The sequence below is a fragment of the Myotis brandtii genome, unplaced genomic scaffold (genome assembly GCF_000412655.1).
Source record: "Myotis brandtii unplaced genomic scaffold, ASM41265v1 scaffold440, whole genome shotgun sequence".
NCBI lineage: Eukaryota > Metazoa > Chordata > Mammalia > Chiroptera > Vespertilionidae > Myotis > Myotis brandtii.
The window spans coordinates 3,779,093-3,791,981 of record NW_005366834.1 but is presented as its reverse complement, the minus strand read 5'-3'; the positions used below and the strand labels follow the sequence as shown (position 1 = coordinate 3,791,981).

Below are 12,889 nucleotides of genomic sequence, written 5' to 3'. Positions count from 1 at the left end.
CTCCACTGGGAGCTTGGGTGGCTGGGGGCCGTTGCCAGCCTGCAAACAGCCATCAGCCTCTCACCCACGATGGCCACACCATCATGGGGTGAGGGTCCCCACTGGGGGCCTTGGCCAGCCTGCAAACAGCCATAAGCCCCTCACCCAGGCTGGCCAGGCACCCCAGCAGGACCCCCCACCCTGATCCGGGACACCCTTCAGGGCAAACCAGCCGGCCCCCATCCATGCACCAGGCCTCTATCCTATATAATAAAAAGGTAATATGCAAATTGACCCTAACAGCAGAAAGACTGGGAATGACTGGTCACTATGACACACACTGACCACCAGGGGGCAGATGCTCAATGCAGGAGCTGCACCCTGGTGGTCAGTGTGCTCCCACAGGGGGAGCTCTGCTCAGCCACAAGCCAGGCTGATGGCTGCCAGTACAGTGGTGGTGGTAGCCTCTCCCGCCTTCTCAGCAGCACTAAGGATATCCGACTGCAGCTTAGGCCTGCTCCCTGCTGGCAAGTGGACATCCCCCGAGGTCTCCCGGGCTGCCAGAGGGATGTCTGACTGCCAGCTTAGGCCCAATCCCCCGGGGAGTGGGCCTAAGCCAGCAGGTGGTCATCCCCCGAGGGGTCCCAGACTGCGAGAGGGCACAGGCCAGGCTGAGGGGTCCCCCCCCCCAGAGTGCACAAATTTTTGTGCACGGGACCTCTATTTATTAATAATGGTGTATTACCTTCCCCTAAAACATTCCTGCCATACAAATGTTTGTTATGTTCTAGAACCAAGTTGGGCCATACACAGCCTTCAACTTTAAAATACCTGAGTCAAAAAGCTCCCACACAATCCCCAGAAGTAGAAACCATGAGCACCAATATCCAGCCCAATTTCACACTGTGGTGCTTTTGCTCTGCTCTCATTCACTATTTGCTGGCATCTAATTTTTACCTCTGTTATTTTGTGAGGTTTGATACCTCCTTTTCTCCGGATGTTATTCTCCCAGAAAGCTCACTGCCTGAAACTTATTTGAACATTTTCCACTCAACTGTACATCTTCAGCATCTTCCCACAGCTGGTCAGACTCTAAGACTGTAGGTCTAGTACTAGGTTCTGGCATTTTCCTGATGTCCTACCTTTATGTGACTAATGTCGGTGCCTGACTGAATAGTAAATGTGTGACAACCACCATTTTTTATTGTGATAATTTTCCCAGTATAGCAATGAATTGATATTTATAAGAAATGATAAAAAATGTACTGACAGTGGAACCTCCCTTACATTTCCTGGACAATTCAGAGAATATATGACCCAGTTCTAAAATGTCTAGATAATCTTTAAGATGTATACCCTCAGAGTGAACCACCAATGTGTACATTGGTTTTGTGACAGTCCACATTAAATCTTAGGGTAGAATGATATTTTAATTGAAACTAATCACAAGAGTATAACATGAAAGCTCTAATTTGGCCTAACTCACTGGCTTAAATAAGCAAAATCTTTAAATACAGACTTTAAGTTATACTTATTTGATGAGTAGATGAAATATCAGATTCAAATAAAAAACAAAAAAATGTTCATGACCTATAGAAAATAAAGCAAATCTGTAATTTTTAGATGTATGCATAGTGACTGTTGCTAAGAAACCTGTTTTAACAATTGAATAGAAATCAAAAATTAAAATATTAACTTAATCTGTATAGGCTACCTGACAGCATACAATTTTATTACTTCTCTATAAATTAGTTTTCAGAAATGCTTTTAAAAAATTATGTTCTTTATTAGGTAAGCATTCTTCTTAATTTTTTTTTTTTGCCTAATAACTTTCTCACATTTAATGGAAAAGCTACCTTTGACCCAACTCAACTCTCAGACACATTTTGTAAAATATATCTGAAGGTATAGTTATTCTGAAAATATTACATCTCATTCTTTAAAGCTATAAAGATGTATGAATAACGATTCAGGTCACAGTAGGAAATATTCATTTGTAAAAAAGTGATACTGTTATAGGCACTTCTCACCGACATCAGAGAAGTGTGACCACACAGGACAGCCCCCTGAGCCAGTGGGAGAACGCTGTCCCCAACCTTGATCCTCATCTTCTCATATACATGAATTTATATGAGACCCTGACTGCGTTGTGAAAAGCCAATTTGTTAAAGCAATTAAAGCATGCACCTTCATTGAAAAAAAGCAACAGCAAAGCAAGCGAACCTGTACATCTGGCTTATGAAGCACAGACAGACTCTCAGCTAATCTGGAGAGCAGGCTGGGTGGGGGCGCGAGGCATCACGCACTCTCCTGTCCATGATCTCAAAATTCCTCTGCTGACTGTTTCGGTACAGATCAATTCTCAAAGTCCCTTCATTTACTTTGTTGTGGCTTCCCCAGGATTCATGAAATGCACCTGGCAACTTTATCTTGCCAAGCCTCGAGACTGCTGGCTTCTCTGCTTAGACTTAGAGTGTAAAATGGTCCTTTTTTCCTTTTCCCTTTCCCCATCCCTTTCTGCATTCTCTCATCAGGTAGTTTTGTATTTTTTTGTTTTGTTTTGTTTTGTTTTTAGCTATTTGCTCGAGTGTCCTTGGCTGGGGAAGATAATGGTTTGTTAGTTACAAGCTGGCTGCAAATTGCCCACGCTGTTTGGCCTTGTTTTAACTTTTGTGTCTCAGAATCCCTATTCCTCCTGCCCTGGAAACCTGTAACAGTTTTAGCTGGCTCCAAAGGTCACATCTATATTTTCTCCTTCCTTTCACCCCTTGCCCTGTCTGCCTACTCCTGTTTCTAACTCCTCTCAATAATAAATGAGGAAAGTTTAAGCAATTGGAGGGAAATAAAAATACAACACCTATAATTTTAATAATATTTGATTCTGATATATTTATCTTTCTTTAGAGATATGTTTGAATATTACATCCTTCCAAATGCAAAGTTTAAGAAACCTGAAACACTAATTCAAAAGAATATATGCAGTTCTATGTTCATTGCAGCATTAATTATAGCCAAAATATGGAAGCCACCAAAGTGCCCATCGGTAGATGAGCTGATTAAAAATAGTGGTACAAATATATAATGGAATATTACTTGGTTATAAAAAAGAATGAAATCTTTCCGTATGTGATGGCTGGATGGATGTAGAAGGTATCATGATAAGCAAAATAAGTCAGACAGAGAAAGACAAATGCCACATGATTTCATTTATATGTGGGAACTAAAGGAGAGAATGAGCTAACAAACAAAATAGAAACTGACTCATAGATACAGATGATGAATTAATGATTGCCAGAGGGAAGAGGTGTTTGGGGACCAGGTAAAAAAGTGAAGAAATTAAGAAGTAAAAACTGGTAGTTACAAAATAGTCATTGTGATGTAAAGTACAGTATACATAACATAATCAATAATATTGTAATAGCTATGTATGATGCAGGTGGTTACTTGAAACACTGGGGGGATCACTTTGTAAAGGATATGATTGTCTAACTACTATGCTGTACACCTGAAACTAATACAAAATAATACTGAGTAAAAATTCCACAAGATGAGAAAAAAAGGAAATTAAGGTCTGGGCAGGAGAGATCAGAGAAGGGCTATTTGGATTCATTACAACTAACTGAACCCTGCTTCTAAACTCTTTGAATCCTTGGTTAATGTCATTGCATTCTGGCTCTTTGCTGTGTGCAGTGATGATAAAATAGTTATATTAGTAAGTACCCAGTAGTATGGAATAGCAGAGTCCTAAATAAACACCTCGCAAAATAAGCCTGTGAAAAGACAGTTAAGCAAAATAAAATGAAACAAACAGACCATCTCTATATATATCAAGTAGTTTTACATTTTGATGCTTATTTTGCACAACATATTTTTACTATCAATCTTAAGTCAGCAAACATGTTTTCAGACCAAGAAAAGATGATTCATACCCTGTGTTTCCTCAACTGATGATTCAAGCTTATTGTTTACTCCAAGGACATGGAAGAAAGACAACTTTCATATTGACTCAAAGGCAGTTTTATCTTTGGACAACCCCTCGTGGGGATCCATCTGTGTCTACAGCTTTAGTGAGTCAGTACCCTTTAGAAGGAAGACTGGGGATACTACTTTATTTCACATAAAATAGCACTTGTCAGACACTAGCTCCTGTGACATTAAAAAAATGGATTTATAGATGGAGAGTTTCTCTAAAATGTAGCTTTCCTTTATTTCTCACACGAGGGTCTTGACTCTAACCACTTTCCTATATTTGAAAGTGAGTAACGCTCACCTTATCTTTAGCGAATGTAAATTTTTACTTATAGACTCCCTGATTTTTCTTTTCAAGTATTAAATTAAATCATAATTTATTAATATTCTGATATAAACATGCTTTATCAGTCCTCAAAAATAGGACATACAGTAAATTTAAACAACCTAGCATGTTCTCCAAGATAACGTGTCCACTATGTCCCAAGAGTCTCCTCATTTGTTGCACTGGAGAGAGTTTCAATCCATGTTTATTTACTTTCATATTACTTCCTGTACAACCTTCAATATTTCTTCTGCAGCTGTTTATATTCTTGAAGGTTCCTGTAAATGTACTCACTGGACATTTCCCGCTTTCATAATTATCAACAGGGGCTTCAGGAACAAGATTGATGAATGACTTCGTATATAACAACTACTAGCATGGCAGATTCTTGAGAATGCCCCTTCAGACGCTGGTAATAAATATCGTTTCCTGGCGTTTAACTGGAAGTGAACCATGTTGGTATATGGACATGTAGAACAACAACTTGAACCCAATGAGTAAATTAGCCAGCATTCGACCTGACATGTAGGGAACTCAGCAATTGCAATTTGCTTCCCTTTCCCCAAAACAAACGTTTTTTTTTAGGGTTCTCTCCTGATCACAGATAGACATGCTTCGAGAAGGAACATATTTGAGCCACTCTGGAGGATGGATTCAGATGAATACAAAGAGCAGATCTTACACACTCTTAAGACATTTCCTGAGATTTTCCTAGATGCTATGAATATGTTGAGGCTATGGCTTTATGGTTAATCCATGTTTTTAATCAATAATTACCCCATGGCATAAAATCTTATGCTATATGTGTCTATATATTTTCCCTATAACAATAGAGTAGTGTTTTGCATTTTTATGTAATACTTTCAACAATAAAGATTTTTAAAATATAATAATAAGTATTTTTTTTTATAAAAGCCTACTTAATGCTTCTTTGGTATGGTCTTGTATACTATGTGTAGGCAGGTGGTATGTGGGCATGTGGCAAGGACTTTAAAGGTAGATGAGAAGCAAAGCTGAAGTAGAACAAGTCTCAAAATATGTTGCAGGATCAATGTATGAGTGAGGAAATGGGTAAACCCCACCAGGTTTCAGTAGTGCAAGTGGAATTTATGGGTTTGAGGGGATGGGGAGAGAGATTTCTTACACTTTCTTACTCCATTGATTGCTTTGTTGACTCACTACCCTGCAGCCGTATGTCAATAGAAGCCCTTGGCAAAGTCTGGGTTTTGAGGAATTCCATAATTCAACTTATCCAAGGGCTGACTCCAACTGTGCTTCCATCAGCAGACACGATTGTGACAGCGAGAAAAGGAACTGCAGATTGCAAATGTTTTTCAAACACGACTTTGGGTGAAAGACAGAGACTTTAGAAAAATGTATTCAATGCCTATTATATTCCAGGCACTGTAAAACATCTTATCATTAATCACGAGAATCAACCTTTGAGGTTGTATTATTAAATCCCTTTTAGAGATGAAAGTTGAGATCGGTTAGCTTGAGTGGCATGTCCAACATCACACCACTACCAAATGCCATTGCAAGGATTTATTGTCAGAGGTTTCTGTCCAAATCCTATGGCTTTTCCACTAATATCTATGAGAAGCCACTATATTTCCCTGCAGGTTTGGACAAAGTATTTTTAAATGCTTTTATTTCTTTTCTGCAGAAAAAAAAAAGTTTTTTTATCATCTTACCTAACAGCACTGCTGCCCACATCGAGGTCTTGTGCAGTGACGGCGCCAATGATGGTGCCAACGGGGGTGTCTTCATAAACCTCCATGGTGTAGAGCGGCTTGCTGAAGACCGGCGGCTCCTCCACGTCCAGCACGCTGATCTTCACGGTGGCCGTGTCTTTGAAGGGGCCCGCGGAGTGAAACCGGTGGTCAAGGTGAAGGTTGGAGGCTTCCACTTTAAAAGTATAGGCCTTCTTTGTTTCAAAATCCAATGGCTGTAACGAGTACAAACCAAACGTGAGGAGGTGCATTCACATAGAAGGCTCAGAGATGGTGAACAAGGCTTCAGATCATTTGCAAGTGCATACAAATTGTATTGGTTTCAATAATTCATTGTCCTTGACACTTAATGGGTAAGGGGATGTTTCAAGAAAAGAATCACCCCCCCTTGTAGAAGATGCTGGGTAACTTGTAAAGATAACCAGTTGCACACATTAATAATGACATATATGTGCACATCCATGCTAAGTAGGGTTTGTTCATTTTATCTGAGCTGTTAAAACAGCAAAAGAGCAACTTTTAAGGGAAGTATTTTCTACTCTTATACAATGCTGACATCTAGTGGAAGTTAGCTGTAATTATAACACAAAATTGAAACTGGATAATTAAAGATACTCTTTAGATCCCACTTAAAAACTTGGTATAACAATGTATGTTTCTTTTTCTTGGACTATTTTTCATATTGTGGCAAAAATATAATTTTATATTAAACACTTTTAAATGGGTAGATCTTTTCACTAAAAAAAGGACTGTATCAAGATTTACAAAACTTGCACAGTGTTAATTATGAAAATAGTTTTAGTTTTTTGTTTTCTCGGCATCGAATATACAATTATTAGACACTAGAATTATTAGGCATTGTCAAAATGTGTGTTTTTTTACCAATAATTAAGGTTTTGAACATATATAATCAAATGAAAGAAAACTGTGAAATATATTTGGAAGTCATTTGTCACTGATTCTCTATTTTAACTTTATTATTGCCTATATTCACTTTTTCCCTGAATATTAGTTTTATGTTCCCAATAACTGAAAATATTTTATTCCAGAAATATGGTGTTGCTGTGGAATTTTATATAAATGAAAACATTAAGGTCAATGAATCTGACTCCTGACCACCTATGAAAAGTTAAGATAATGTGAAATTGACATTAACTTCAAGATTTACTGGGACCTTTAAAACTTTCACTTTCTAAATTAATTCCTTCTAGCATGACTCCTAGGACTTGCTAGACTTGCTAATTGCTGTGTGGACCCATCTGTTCTTTGCCTCAGTACACCTGGGGGAAATAAAGGAAGTCTACTTCTCTCTTTCAAGGACAAGATTGTTGTTTTATGTGTTTTCTCTAAGGACGGAAAAGGAAAATCTAAAAATTACTGTGAAATCTTCAAAAACTCTCACAATTCCATGAAGGTTATTATAGCAAATGGCAATTCCTCTTGGACTTGACATTGTTTTTTTCACAGTAATTTTTATTCAGCATCTGTTTATTTTTCCTCTAATTATTCCCTTTGTTTTATTTTATTCATCCATATTTTATCTGCTTTATATTTAATGCTTTCTTTTACTTTTTAAAATATTTTTAGTTGCTCACCTCATAATGATTTACATATTATATCAATTTTCTTCCATTTCCATCTCTTTCCTGTTAGGGATCTAGATTTATCTTTAAGCCAATAAAAGTAAGGAATGTCATACTCACATGCCATGGTTGATATTTTAGTTATTGGTTATGTCTTGAAAAAGTAGAGGAGATAATCCTATAATGCTTTTGTTTTGATTGGCCAACACCTTCTTTTGTTAAAGGTAGCAACTTATGAAACTCATATTTGCAAAACAGATTGCAAAACATTATTCAAGAGAAAAACATGAAACTGCCACAAATACAACTGGAAATGTTTAGCCCAGAATGAAGAAGATCAAAGCAAGACAGGGCACATATTTTCACACATTGAAAGGCTATCATGTTAAATCAGTTAGGCTTATTCTATTTATTAGTCTCTTATAGAATTAACTAGAAGCCTGGTGCATGAACTCATGCACCAGTGGGGTCCCTCGGCCTGGCCTGCTGGGATCAGGCTGAAACCGGCTCTCCAACATTTCCTAAGGGGTCCCAGATTGAGAGAGGGTGCAGGCCAGGCTGAGGGACCCCATCGGTGCACGATCGGGGCCAGAGAGGGACACGGGAGGTTGGCCAGCTAGGGAGGGACTGCGGGAGGGCTCCAGGGTGTGTCTGGCCCTTCTCACTCAGTCCTGATCAGCTGGACCCCAGCAGCAAGCTCACCTACCGCTCGGAGCGTCTGCCCCCTGGTGGTTAGTGCACATCATAGTGAGCAGTTGAGTGTCCTTAGCACATCGTTAGCATATTACACTTTGATTGGTTGAATGGACAACCAGACGACTGGACACTTAGCATATTAGGCTTTTATTATATAGGATAACTATTTAAGTTATTTCAAAGAGTAAGAAATGTTTAACAACTTAAACCATTCAAATTTAATTAATTTTAAAATATTAATGGCCTATGTGGTGGTCACCTAGCCATCTTGAGGACAGTAAGATACAATGACAATTAAGGTTTGCTCTCTCTTTGTATTCAACAAACTCAGAGAGAAACATGTTATCTTGTTTAAAGAATGAGTTGTTAGAAGAAATACTAAGTTCAATGTCATTTGAAGTTTTTGGGGGAAATCTGATGAGTTAAAAGATATCTGAGACAGATGGATATATAAGACAGAGTACTAACTAATCCAAAGTAAAGAACATAGAAAAGTATATTTGTTTTTGTTAGCTCTATATGGTCAGTGAATGTTAAACAACATGATTTTTCTCTTATAGTGATCCCTAACTTCTAGGGTAAGACTATTTTGACTTTATCACCTTGAGTCCTTTTGCCTAGAAATTTTTTTGAGCTGCCCTGGTTTCTACTTCCTTTTTTATGTCCCAGAATTAACTTTTATCCTAGAATGCATGAGTTATTACCAATTGTTCCTCATTTCGCTCTCTACTTTCTCCTAGAGATTAAAATGCCTCTAATTATCTATATGATTAGGCAACTTTTTCCAGGTAAGTCCTCAGTTTTATTTACCAATTTGTTGAAAATTCCACAGCTATCTGATGGATTTGACTCTTCACTTTAATATATTTTTATTGATTTCAGAGAGGGAGGAAAAGGGAAAGAGAGATAGAAACATCATTGATGAGAGAAAATCATTGATTAGCTGCCTCCTGTATATCCCCTACTGGGGGCTGTTGAGTTCACAACCCAGGCATGTGCTCTATCCTGAGTGTGTGTGTGTGTGGGGGGAAGGTGCATGTGCTCTATCCTGAGTGTGTGTATGTGGGGGGGGGGCAAGAATTGAACTGTTGTGACCTCCAAGGTTCATAGGTCGGCGCTCATCCACTGAGCCACAACAGCCAGGCTTGACTCTCCACTTTAAAGTCCATTTCAAGCCTAGAAATGAAGGGAGAATTCTCATACCTTTCCCACATTTTTAAAGGGAATCAGACATAGCCTATGCCTTTTAAGATCTCTTTATCTATCACAGCAGGCAACCACTTGGTGGTCAGGGAGATAACACAGCGAGATGAAAGAACCTTTCTGTACATACATGTTTTTATTTTCATATTTTTACAACTGAACACTGATATCCTGCAATGATCAAAGAACTAAAGAAACCATAGAAGAAATGCTACAATAATATCCTAGAAGGCCTTACTTCTTCATGACCCTGACCCTTAGGCAATGCCACTTTATAAAAACTGAGCAGTTCAGGAAGAACAAAGACAAACAACACTGATCTCTCTCTAGGTGACTTTATCCAACCCATATCACTGACTAACCTCATTTTTTGCTGAGGGAGACATGTGGTGGTGTCAAGGAATGAAATTCATCTACTTTACAATCAACAAAGTCTCTGATATTTGAAATAAAAATAGAACAGCCAGGATTTCATTTGCTAGAAAAATAAAATAAAATTCTAAGACAGAGCTCTATAGTTATAAAGGTGAGCTAATTTACTCAATGTCAAATACAAGAGAATAACTTCCTGAGCTCTTCCAGAATTCATCATGTTTCTAGATGATGTTGAGTGGAAATGCATAGCTAGAGTTATATTTTGAGGAATTGGAAAAACAGGGGCTTAGACAGAATTACAAGATATCCATAAGATCCCTGTCCCAATGATCTGTACTTTTGTATAATCCCGTGTCCTCGAGTGTGCAAGAGGCCTATGAATTGAATGGGATATCACCCCCATATATTTGCTGTTTTATGGAAAAAATAATTTTGCAAATATAATTAAGATTCTTACTGGATGTTGAGTTAATAAAAAGGGAGACTTTACTTGAAAGCTCTGATCTAATCATGTGAAGTTATAAAAGAAAGGTACACTACAGGTGGTTTTCTAGGGCTGTGAGTAAACTTGTGAGTGTAGGAGTCCTCCTGGCAACTGCTTAAGGGGTGCCTATAGGAAATGAGACTGAACCTTGGCCAGTAGCTAGCAAAAACATAGGGACTTCAGTCTTAAAGCCACAAAGAGAAGAATCTACTATCAACCAGTTGGATGAAGGTAAGGTATAAGGCTCAGAGAATAGCATGACAGTGGTGGAAAGGAGTAATGAGGAGGGTTGTAACTTAACCCATGAAGGAAATATTAACCCTAGTCAGGAGAAGTCAGTGGCTGGGTCATGTTTCACTTTGCAAGGGGAGGTCAATGGCAATGAAAGCAGCATAAGAAAAACCCTTGATTTCTGGTTTAAGGAACTAGAGAGGAGGTGGGGCCTTATCCAGGTAGAAGAAAACATAAGCATGTGTGCTTGTGTTGGGAGAAGAGAGGGAATCAGCTTTAGACATTTTGAGTTTGAAAAGACTATGCAACACACAGAAATGTCTACAAGGCAGCAGCTAATCTGCCTCCGTTATGTCAATTTGGGGCTAATTTAGAGTTGATGAGACTGAATGAGGAAGTTAGGCAGATGCTAAAAAAAAAAAAAGGATGAAGACAAAGCTTTTCAAAAACAAGAACATATTGTTTGCAGAAACAAATAATAAACACCACTTAATTTTCTTTGAAATTCTGCATGACAGACTAGCTAAAAAGAAGAGTATTTTAAATTTAAATTCAGGTGTATATCTGCCTATATATAAAAAATTAACCACATGATGGTGCTCTGCTACCAAATCATGTGAACTCACTTTCATGCCATGTAAGACCACAGAAAGAAATGAGTTTTAGTGACTAACAGGGCATAAGGAAAATATAAATGTCCAATGGGATCAGTTGAGAGCGTAACCTACTTAGTAGAGTCCTGGCGAAGAGTAAAGTGTTTTATCTCTTATGTTTTGATTTGTTTGTTTGTTTTTTAAATATATTTTTATTGATTTCAGAGAGGACGGGAGGTAGAGAGATAGAAACATCAATGGTGAGATAGAATCATTGACCAGCTGCCTCCTCCATGACCTACAATGGGAATAGAGCCCGCAACCCTGGTATGTGATCTGACGGGGAATTGAACCATGACCTCTTGGTTCATGAGTCAACCGTCAACCACTGAGCCACACTGGCTGGGCTTATCTAATGTTTTTAAGAAAAAAGAAAGCAATTCTTTGTTGGATTCAGTGGGATCACAGCTATGTTTATTTAAAATGAAGTAACAATGCCAAGTAACATCAAGATAATAAGGGTTGTTTTTTATTTCCTAAAAGTTTTATTATTTTAAAATAAATAGGCTATTATTTCAGCATTCTTTATCTTAAACATAATATCGTTACTTATTAGTTCCCAATAAATACTTTCTGTAGAAGTGATATGGAACTATTTGAGAAATCACACAAGATATTGATTTGTCCTCTTACTTAATTTAAGTATTCATCCTACTACTTAGTTGCCTAAATTTCTTAATCAGTAACAAGAAAACCACACTGCTTGTCTCTGCTTCAGTTTCACCCCGATGAAGAAGACTTTTCTGGCCATTATGAGATTGCCAACACCCTCCACTATGCTGGTTATCCCTTCGCCCTGCTTTATGTTGTTCAAACCTGAATTTAGCGCTGTTGACAGTGCTTTTTAATTTGTTTATTGTTCTCACTTCTTTCACTCCTCCAGTAGTAGAGCTTGCCCACATCAGGATTCCTCCACTATGATATCAACGACACTCACCAACAGTGTGTGAGTTAGATATTTATATTCTCAGAAAAGTCGTAAAAGGGGCAAGACCAAGCCTGGTGGTGATAAAGTTTACTTGTACATCCTATTTTTACATTAATTTTTAATCTACAATTGTAACAATAAAAATTGAAAATCAATTAAACTCTGGTAGACTTTTTAATGATTTAATCAAACTAATAGGCCTGATTGTTTCAACAGAAATGTATACCTGTTGAATCACAGATAAAAAGTGCAAGTGGGAGTGAATGTTTTAGAAACAACTAGTCTTTTTTAAAAAATTTGAAATATTTCTAGCTGAAGGAAAATTAAAATTGTTGTCATTCTCAAGTTTTAGTCTTTCTGTTCTTTAATTATGATCGGGTAGTCAACTGTCTAAAAACTTGTCTGTGTACCTTTTTTAATTTGATGATTCCTTCTTGTGTATCCTCATCTGTGACGATGTCAAACAAATTTCCCCCATCTCCTGGGACAATATTGTATTCAATTTCTGCATTTTGTCCAAAGTCAGGATCCACAGCTCTTATTCTTCCAATAGCTGAGCCAATAGGAGAAGATTCAGGAACTTTCAGATGGAAGATGCCTGATGGGACATAGAAATTGTGTTGACAGTAGAGTTAGTAAAGTATGTAATAAGATTCCTAGGCTGGAAAAATATACACGATAGGATTTATTTATAGGAAGTAAATCAAATTTAAAGCATATTTGTAAAAAA

The 12,889-nt window shown here is 37.8% G+C and overlaps 1 protein-coding gene across 1 annotated transcript in view; it reads right to left on the bottom strand.

The window, feature by feature from the left end:
* Positions 1-12,889, bottom strand: part of CDH12 (cadherin 12, type 2 (N-cadherin 2)) — a 277,650-nt gene that overhangs the window by 23,876 nt on the left and 240,885 nt on the right. Inside the window, 2 exon segments of the mRNA XM_014546325.1 lie at positions 5,968-6,221; positions 12,570-12,757. Of these exon segments, the coding sequence (XP_014401811.1) occupies positions 5,968-6,221; positions 12,570-12,757 (442 nt within the window).